The 10187-nt window shown below is 38.0% G+C and overlaps 1 protein-coding gene across 1 annotated transcript; it reads left to right on the forward strand.

The window, feature by feature from the left end:
* Positions 1–267: 267 nt before the first annotated feature.
* On the forward strand, positions 268–9835 carry LOC109066375 (histamine H3 receptor-like). The gene is made up of 3 exons (XM_019083403.2): positions 268–756; positions 2633–2799; positions 8124–9835. The coding sequence occupies exons 1-3, from the start codon at positions 528–530 to the stop codon at positions 9000–9002; spliced, it is 1275 nt and encodes a 424-aa protein (XP_018938948.2). The 5' UTR covers positions 268–527; the 3' UTR covers positions 9003–9835.
* The last annotated feature ends 352 nt before the right edge of the window (positions 9836–10187 follow it).

Raw genomic sequence — 10187 nt, forward strand, 5'->3', positions numbered from 1 at the left:
CAGATTATCTGAATCAAGTCATAATGTCTTTGTTTCTTAAGTAAATTTATGTTGCTTCTCAATGCATGGGTCATTCATATGTTTATTGCACTGTACGCAAAAATCAGATCTTTATAAAGATAAGTTGCAAAGTGGACCGCGTACATCTCGTTTCTGTCAAAGGACAGAGCGGTTTTTAACGATAAGGCGCGAGTGCGCAACAGGTGACGTGCGCGCCTGACGGGAACGCGCTATTCTGTTGGAAACTCTGCGCTCAGTCTCAGTGCGAGGAGTTGACAGCTTCGTGGAGTTCCCATCAGGAAGGAGTCATTACATGTCATGTGTTTCAGTTATCGCACTGGACGCTTCAAAGATGCGCGCGCTCCGCAGGCGTCTGGAGACTCCAGTGGGAGGCTTATTCTGCCGCGCGCTGAAGTTAACGCAACCCTAAAGGGACGAAACCTCTCCTGTCATCATCGTCAGCGAGGAAAGGTTCACATGATGACTTCACACCTGTTGCTGGTTCTCCAAATGTCCTCGATCTGACAATGGTTACCTGCTTCAATTCTTCTAGCGCCAACAGCACGACCGTCAGCTCGGATGGGGCTCCGTTCCCCGGGTACACGATGGTCATTCTGGCGATCCTCATGATAATTCTGGTGGTCGTGGTGGTGGTCGGGAACGCGCTGGTTATTCTGGCCTTCGTCGTGGATAAGAGCCTCAGAAATCAATGCAATTACTTCTTCCTTAATTTGGCTATATCCGACTTCCTTGTTGGTAGGTATAAACGTGCATTTTATTAAACTCCTACTCATGCTTCGTATGTTTTTGTGTATTGCATTGCAATTGTGCATGTGCATATAAAATATTAAATCACTTGAGTATGAGCATTGGGAACCCATTTGATCTAATCTATAGGATCAAAGCATACTGTAAATCCCATCTGATGAGATCAGTGGGAATATTGGCTCTGATAGACACCCAAATGAGAGTCAGTGCAAAGAAAAGTTTGATAGATTAGGCTACACCTTACTTGATAAAACACGTAAGTATAGCTGATGAGAAATGCCAGATCGATCAAACAGATGTATTGGATATGCAACGGAGCGATTGCAGTGTGGCTGGTGTGTACATACATAATGCAATTTAATAACAGCAAATCAAATATGCAATGCATTTTTGTATTGATTGTGCATAATATATACCCAAAATGTACGTAAAATAACATTTATATTATCCATATATTGTTCAATGTTGATAATCTCAAAAATGATCAACAACGGCCAATATATCGGTCTGGTTTTTGTGCATTAGTTGTCAATTGTTGAACATAAATTATCGTAGCTGTGCTTACTTTAAGAGCTTATGTCTGTTCATGATCTCGATTACGGATGGCTTGCGGTCGCTATCACATTATTGCTTTGCAGGAAATGGATTCGGGGGGAATGATTAAGTAAACCACATTTCTCCGGTTTTGTCTGCTTTGACCTCATCTTGAAAACCAGGAGCGTGATTAGACCACTCCCAACAACAACAACAGCAACAACAACAACAACAACAGCAAAAGTTTATTTCCTGCAAGAAACACAAAACCAGTAGGCCAAACCTCTCAAATCCACAGAAACGGTCATGCAAACTTATTCTATTATATATGATTCATTTTGTTTGTTTTTTGGTTATTTGGTTTGTTGGTCCATTTTTTTTTTTTTTTGTTTTTTTGTAGATATTGTGTGAAATAAGTGTTTGTCCTATTTGCTGTTATTAAATTGTATTTTGTGCATTATAACACTATTGTATTGGGCAATTTAACCCTACAATGATTACATCCAAATTTCCCAGTGAACCATTTTTATAATTTCCAGAAACTGGAAGTGAATGGGGATCCAGGTTGTCAAGCTCCAGACTGAACTATTTATATATATATGTGTCTAGTTTCCCTGAGACATTGTTTTTTCCATCTGCAGTACTGAGACAGAGACCTTTAGTTGTTTGCTGCTCAGTGGTCCACAGGCACCATAAATTATCGCCTTGGATTAAGAGTGCATTAAGAGATGACATCCTATCGTGGTCTCTCTGTCTATTCACCAAACCCTCTCTGCCTGCTTGAGTGTTTATTTGCGGCTCACAGGCATTAGTGCTCAGCCGACGTAGTGCTCGTGGCTTTCACAGGTTCTTTGAAAAAAGAGAGGCGGTGCCGCTCTACCTGAAAACGTGCCCTTGTAGTTTAGATAAAGAGCCCAAAGGAGCGCTGCTTTTTCTTCTCAAATGCCAACCAGCTCAAAAGCTCTAGATAATAGAGCCATGGCTGTGTATTTGACAGTGCGATGATGAGAAATCTCAGCGTCCTTCAAAGATTAGGCAGTGATGAGATTGCTGTTTTGTACGCCTTTGTGAAAAAGCTTTCTCTTGATGCTTCTAGGTGCAGAAAAGCAAGAGAAGGAGGTAGAGAGCTCAGAAAGCAGTCCAGCTGATAATGGCTCAGGTTTATCGGTCACATTGTGAAGCGACTCCTTCGTGACATGATCCTTTGATTTTGTGCTCTGAAGGGCCTATTATATGCTGACCTGGAGAAGTGTGTGTCCATTGACACAAGCCTTATTATACCAGTCAAGGTCTGTATAATACAGTAAAATGTGGTTGTGTGTCTTTCCAGGAGCTTTTTGCATCCCGGTCTATATGCCCTATATCTTGACGGGGAGGTGGATGCTTGGCCGTGGACTCTGCAAGCTGTGGCTTGTGATGGACTACTTATTGTGCACGGCTTCTGTCTTCAATATCGTCTTAATCAGCTACGATCGCTTCCTGTCCGTTACCCGAGCTGTAAGTATCAACATCCAATTAGCCTACAAAAAGTAATAGTCAGTAAATGTCAGTGCAAACCTGCATGTTATTTTTTCAGTGGAGCATAAAGGAAAAAGGTTACTGCACTGGCTACTGCTTTCCAGAAATTGAAAGTGAATGGGGATCTGCCGGGTTGTCGAGCTCCAGACTTTAGATTAGATTGAACTATTTTTATCAGGAGTCTTCAGTATTGCATTAAATGTATTAAAGGTTGACATTTTTCTTGTTTCGTCCACCATATTGGGTTTGTTTTCTCAACGCAGTCTTGTCCCATTTTTTTTAAATGTCAAAAATACTGTTTTGTTTTGTAAACATCTCATTTGTTTCCAAGAGAAATTTGCAGTGCATCATTTGAGACACAAAGCAAAACTTCTAAGTAATTGCAATATTAATTTTTTTTTTTTTTTTTTTATAAAATATTCCAATTGTTGTCTCGCACAAACACATGCAAAGTTTTCGCTTGGTGCCTCAGATGATGCACTGCAAGTTTCCCTTTGTCTGAAACAAATGAGTTGTTCACAAAACCCACAAGACGCTGAAAACAGTGTTATTGCAATCAGATGAATAATAAGCGAATGACTTGCTGCCCCAGTGACAGATCTTAGATAAGAGCGGCCCACCAGACGGATGAAGCCCACATCCGCTGTGGATCCAGCGTTCAACTGCTCTATGGTCATGAATTTTTCAGTGCAATTAACTGCAAATATGCGCTATGTTAGTCATGGACAGCATCATCCATTTATATTCATACTTCAACCTTAAGACAGTGGGCTATTAAAAATCCAAACTTGGGCTTTGCTCCAAAACCAATTGAGCTGCCTTGCTTTCTACATCCAAGCTGAAGTGTACCTCATAAATGACCAATTCGGAATGTTTTACAATATATATACTCTTCAAAGAATAGAGGGAGGTTTTCACAGCAATGCCATAGAAGACCCACTTTAGGTTCTCCAAAGAACATTTCAGTGAACAGTTCTTAAAAGAACATTTTTTTTTTTTTTGTAGAGCAAAGAACAATTTATCAATCTAAAGAATCTTTTGTGGAATGTTTGCTGCTGGAATAATTATGCTTCTTGCCTTTTAGAACAGCTTTTGCATAAGAAGTGCACGTACAATGCCTTAAAACACTAAGGCAGCTCATTAGAAGATGGGGCTTTTTCTAACAAATGTAAAAAGAACAGGAAGTTCTTTTTGGTCTTGTATTGCACTGCACCACTGTATTGTTGCGTAAGTGTTTTTTAAGTTTCCGTCTCTAGTCGTTCTAGTCGCTTGACTGATTTCAGGTTTATGAATGGCACACTACAGACAGCTATTATGTGCTTCTGTCTCTCTCATATATAGCATTGGCAAGTTGTTATAGTGTATCGCTTCGTTTGGATCTAAGTGTACATTTATCTGTCCAAGTTTAATGCTGTTACTCTAATCGAGATTAAATCATTCAATTCTCTCGTTTTTGAGCCAGATAAATACTGCTCTGATTACATTTTATCATCTGAAAGATATATATATTGTAAAAATACCAGGGACTTGAATTGCTTTCATGTAGTTGTCTTTTTGTTTGTGGTTTTTAAGCAGTAGCTGCCCATCGATTAATTACTTTAAATCACGAGTTGCTTGTACAGTTTTAAAGTAGCTGGATCTGAAGTGGCTGTCAGCTTTAAAAACCACATGGCTGCACACCAGCTCTTCTGGTGCAATCATAAAAGGAAGGAAGGGGAAGGAAGTTCAGTATTTTTTTCCATTCAGTGTGTGCATTTATCTCCATTGCAAACAGCGAAACGATGCTGAATTTGGGTTCTTGAGGTCCTTAAATAACCTCTCCTCACATTCACCGAAACCGTTGAGCAAAATAAGCTCAGAAAACATGGCAACGATGCCCTACTGTGAAAAACGAATGCGGTGAGCAATAAATGACGTCGTTGAAGCCCATTTCTCAGCTCTTATTTCAAGCGCCTTTTGACGTTCCAGAACAGCATTTGAGCAAATTATGAAACGCAAATATTGATTTCCTGCTGAGAATATAGTATCAAGAAACATTATGTGCTCCAATATCAAATTTACGAGAGTCTGCAGATGTGTTCAAAAGTAATTTAGCTGCTTGTGATTGAATATCTGAAGCGTAACTTTTAATAGATTATGCAATGACATCTCAGCAGTTTATTACGTGGCTTCATGGATTATTATTTATTAAATTTTTGTATTTTTTGAATATATTTTTCTTATAGATCTTTTGTGGTGTTTTTTTTTTGTGTTTTTTTTTTGTTGTTGACAAAAAAACGTATTCTCTTTACTGTAATGTGATTTTTTTTTATTATTAATATTTAAATATAAAGTATTTATACATTATGGAAGTATGTACTGTATTACAGTAAAAGTATTACAATAATACACAGTCAGACGATGATAACTAGTGGGAAATGTGTTTAAACAACATCTAATTGATTATTTGAATCTGAAGTAGGCAAAATATAATTGTGGTACCACTTTACTTAAAGCTTTTATTTATAATGCATTATAAAAGTATTTTTAATGCATCAAATATGGCTTGTGACGCACCTTTTAATATATTGTATGTCCTCATGAATAACTGTAACCACATTTACAACACATTATAATACACTTTTAGAAAGTATATATCATTAAAACCAATTTCAAATATTACTGTGCATTTCAGCATGAAAAAATATAATGCATTTTAATGCACATTATACATATGTCTATAATGAATTATACATAAAGGCTCTAACTAAAGTGTTATCATAATTTCTTGAAGGCTCTAACTTGGGTGTTATTGTTTTTTCTTGCACTTATTCTGTTGATTTGGGGGTGAAATATAATCTGGAACTGAAATGTGCATCATGTCAACAAAACTTATTAACTAGCTCCAGTTCCCCAGAATCCAGTTCAAGTGTGTCAGAAGGTGTGAAACGCTGTGATGTTTTTCTTTAGGCACTGTTACCGTCATGTTCCTCGCTCCCTAAAGACTGTTATTTGCTGTAGTATCAGATCTGAAATGGCATTAGTTCACAACAAGAAAACACCCTTGAGGGCTAGAATAGATGATTGCTTTCTCTGGTTGTCATCTTTCCAATTGTCATTTTTAAATTACTGAAATGAAAAGTGTTTTGGGGCTTTAGAGAGCGAGGTGTGATGGCGAAGACAGTCTTATTGTCGCACTGTCCGTCAGCGGAGACAATTATGCTTGTCAATTATACACTGCTGTATTTCAGAAGATTTACAGTTAATTTCAAAGGCCTCTAAATTACCAACATGATCGAAACTTTGGAAAACTTAATTGATATTTCAAACCCTTTTAGCAAGTAAAAGGTCATTTGGTATAATTGTGCAAACGTTGACTTTTAGCTAGTGCTTCTTGCTGTGAAATCTTCACTGATTTTTATAAAGTAAATGTAAAAATAACTTTGATATTGTTAGTGATATAATTTAAGATGAACATTTACTGGACTGAAGCAGCTTCACGTTGATTATCCAGACATCATTTTTTAGATAAATCAGGTTTTGAGGAATGTTTATTTGTCCATCTCTCAATCATCATTGTTTTGAATTGCATTAAAAGTTTTGATCAGCACTTAACCCTTGTGTGACCTTTTGGACAATTTTGTCCTTTTTATTTTTTTTATTATATTAATTGTTTTGTTTGTGTTTTTTTAAATTTTTTAAATTTTGTGTATTTTTTTTGTTTTTTTGGGTATTTTTCTTCCATTTCCTTTAATAAATCTGTTTTGCACTTGGTACACAAAATTGTTCCTCTCAGGACCTTAAGGACAAAAATGTCTCCATTGAAACCCATTAAAACTGCTATTTTTAATCGCAGTGCCATTTAACTGTAAAATGATGCAATTTTTGTAAGTAGGCTTTCATTCTGTTGGCAAGGCTTTAAAATATAATGTTTTACTATTTTTTACCAGATGGTGCCATTTTTTTCAGGTTTGGCCTATAAAGCAAATACTCGCTTAATTCCTGTTTTCTGCTTCTGCATATTTTAAAGCCAATTGGATAAATAATGCAGCTATAATTGTGTGGGTGTGTGGTTTGTATTTGTGTCATTAAAAAATGGTGTTTTCTTGTAAAATTTGAGAGAGAAAAACTTTAATGCAAATCACAAATCCAACCACTGTGTGCACCACAGTTTTGCTGGCATCCAATGAGGAAAATTTGGTACTGCGCCCAAACAAAATCTTACTGAAAGCTAATTTTTTTGAGATATCAACCTCAAATTTGGAACACAACTTGTTTAGATTTATGGCTTTGATTTTCTAGCAGGTATAGAGTTCAACCTCTATAACTTTTTTTTGGTTTCAATTTTTTAACTTTTTTACATCAACAATAATCTGCCATGGGTCTTCTTTAAAACAAGACCAAACTTAACTCTGTACTGGCAAACCAGTTTTTTTTTTTTACATTTTTGTCCACTATAGACCTATGTAACTTTTTTAAATTGATGCACAAGGGTTAAATATCATCCTACTAAGATATATTATGACGAGTGATATTTTAATTTTATGTAAATATCTGCTATACTGCTATAAAGATCACTGATATACATTACAAGCTCTCAGAATTTCATCTATCAGCATCTGCACCAAATTGCATAGTTTTGCTCAGTTTGGGCCTCTGAACAAAATGTAACAGTTTTTTCCTCCATATTCTCTATACTATATGAGCCTGATGTATCAAATATGATACTCAATAAAAACATGTATGCAGATATTTTGTCTGAAGGTTCTGTGAACTGTTCCATTTCAAAAATGTGATTTTTTCTGATTTACAGGGTTATAAATCTGGGACTACTTGTGTAAATCCCGTTCTCTTTTTATGAAGGCTGTAGACAGAAAGACAGATTGCTAGGTTTTGAAACAGAGCCAGAGGAAGTTGTTGCTACAGACGCAATTTGAACAGGGTAGGAAAAACGGTATTCATGTTGTAAAGTGATTCAGTCACTCGTCTCGATCTTTTATTAAATGTGAATTGTAATTTCATGTCATCAGATTAATCAGACACACTGATTAACTTATAATAGCCACATTAATCGAATTTGTCCAAATCGTTAGCCCACAGTAAAACCGATCAGTTCTGCAGTACAGAGATTTATTCTTTTTACTCACTGTGCTCAGAATCCTAGGCTGTGAATTGAATAAATCACGAAGAAGAAGAAGAGGCAGTCACACTGTGCATAGACTTTATTGAGTGTGATAGCTGCCAGGGATCACTCCCATGCCAATTTATGACTATTTTCTGTATCTCTCTCCCGTTTGACTTTAATCTTTCGTCTTATTCCACAGGTGAGGTACCGGGCCCAGCAGGGCGTCACTCGTCTGGCAGTGGTCAAGATGTTGGCGGTGTGGGTTTTGGCATTCCTCCTCTACGGACCGGCCATCATCTTCTGGGAACTGATGGTTGGAGAAAGCATCGTTCCGGAGGACGAATGTTTCGCCGAGTTCTACTGCACCTGGTACTTCCTGCTCTCCGCGTCTACCTTCGAGTTCTTCTCTCCGTTCATCTCCGTGGCCTTCTTCAACTTCAGCATCTATCTCAACATCCAGCGGCGGAACCGGAGCCGCTTGGCGCACGTGGAGGCCGAGAAGGAGGACGGCTGGAGGGTCATAGACGGACAGAACTCGTCCGTCTTCTTCGTCAAAACGCGCAAGGTGTCGTCTAGCGGGCCGCCGGCCGTTTCGGACGCGATCGAAGACGACGAAGAGGTTTCGCCGTCGTCCAGCGGCGATCCCAGCAGCACCCACTCCGTGTCTTTGACAATGAAGACCACCATTAAAAAGCGAGGGTTGTTCAGCGGTTGGGTAAGGACGCGCATTATACGAGCGCAGGAAGCATCAAATCAACGCGCCCCTTGCAGAAGCGGAGGACACGCGCGTCTCTCGAGAGATAAGAAGATTGCCAAGTCCTTGGCAGTTATAGTGTGTGTTTTTGGGGTGTGTTGGGCACCGTACACTCTCCTTATGATCATACGGGCGGCCTGCAGCGGTAGCTGTGTGGAACATCATTGGTACGAAGTCACTTTTTGGCTCCTTTGGCTCAACTCGGCCATCAACCCTTTCCTCTACCCACTTTGCCATAGCAGCTTTCGCCGGGCCTTCGCCAAGATTTTGTGCCCAAAGCGTCAGTCTGTTCGACCACACGAGGAAAGCCCTTCCTGCCAGTGACAATCTGACGGCAACAGAAGGGATTTAACACTTCCACACCGAATACTGAAGAATGAAATAAAAGCACCAAAGCAAGAAAGCGAAGCATTTCCACCCAAGCAAATTCCACAATGGAAATCCGTGCCATTTCTTGATGGAGTAGCATGTTTTGTTCTTCTTTGATGAAACTGCCTGACATGAGGAACTGCATAAACCATTGACTTTTAACTGATGGATATAAACAGTGCTGTTGTTATTTGTATCTCTTGTCTTGCAGTAACAAAGGACCGGAGTTGTTTCACTCTTGTTAGCTAATGTGAGTTGCATGTTTTGGGACATATGTGGTATAAAAAAAGTGATGCAGCATGTGTTCATGTGAACATATTCAGTTGACGGTTTCACCCATATCAGCTTTATTTATTGGCTGTTGTATATTCCACTCCATTGACTCACACGGTTCAGCGGAGAAGAGGTGATCTATGGGAGACGGCATTACGACTCAAATGTGTTCTACGATTAAATACATGATCTTCACAGAGAGACTCTGAAAATATATATCACCTGCTATGGACAAGGCTGTTTTTGAATGGAAATTTTGTGGAATTTTTGTGAAATGTGTATTAAGTTATTGATATAGTTTACAGTAATCAAATTAACACATTTTAAATTGATAATTCAATTGAAAATTAAATTTCTGTCATTTGAAAATATTTGCAGATTGTCCGTCTTATTTTCCTCAAGTCATTAATTCTCATTTCTATAAGCTGAAAATCTTGAAAATGTCGATCAATTCTTATATGAAAGAATTAGAATGTAGCAACTGTGTCATGTGGACATTTTTATGGTGCTTTTTTTGTCATTTATAGTGATCAGCCCTGATCCCTTTTATTAAAAAATAGCTCTCCGGACTTTCTGCAATGTCTTCTTTTTGTGTTTCACGGAGGAAATAGCATCACACAGCTTTGGAAGGATATAAGAGTGAGCAAGTAATGAAACAATTTTAATTTTGGGACATATTATCTCTTATTATTTGTGTTTTTGTTTGATTTTTTCTTGATTCATGGTTACAGTGTCATTGTCAACAATGATGAAATCATTAAAATGGCTTTTTTACAAGTATAACTGTATAACTTAAAAAAAAAAAAATCAATAATTTCAGTGTTTTTTGGTGGGGTTTTATCCTAAAACACAAAAATACACTTTCTT

Source organism: Cyprinus carpio, chromosome A22, assembly GCF_018340385.1.
Source record: "Cyprinus carpio isolate SPL01 chromosome A22, ASM1834038v1, whole genome shotgun sequence".
Lineage (NCBI taxonomy): Eukaryota > Metazoa > Chordata > Actinopteri > Cypriniformes > Cyprinidae > Cyprinus > Cyprinus carpio.

Bases quoted from the DNA above. Each gene is read 5' to 3' on its own strand.
- LOC109066375 (XM_019083403.2), top strand. From the start codon at position 528: ATGGTTACCTGCTTCAATTCTTCTAGCGCCAACAGCACGACCGTCAGC. The intron at 757-2,632 runs GTAGGTATAAAC...GTGTCTTTCCAG, and splicing joins TATATCCGACTTCCTTGTTG to GAGCTTTTTGCATCCCGGTC. The intron at 2,800-8,123 runs GTAAGTATCAAC...CTTATTCCACAG, and splicing joins TCCTGTCCGTTACCCGAGCT to GTGAGGTACCGGGCCCAGCA.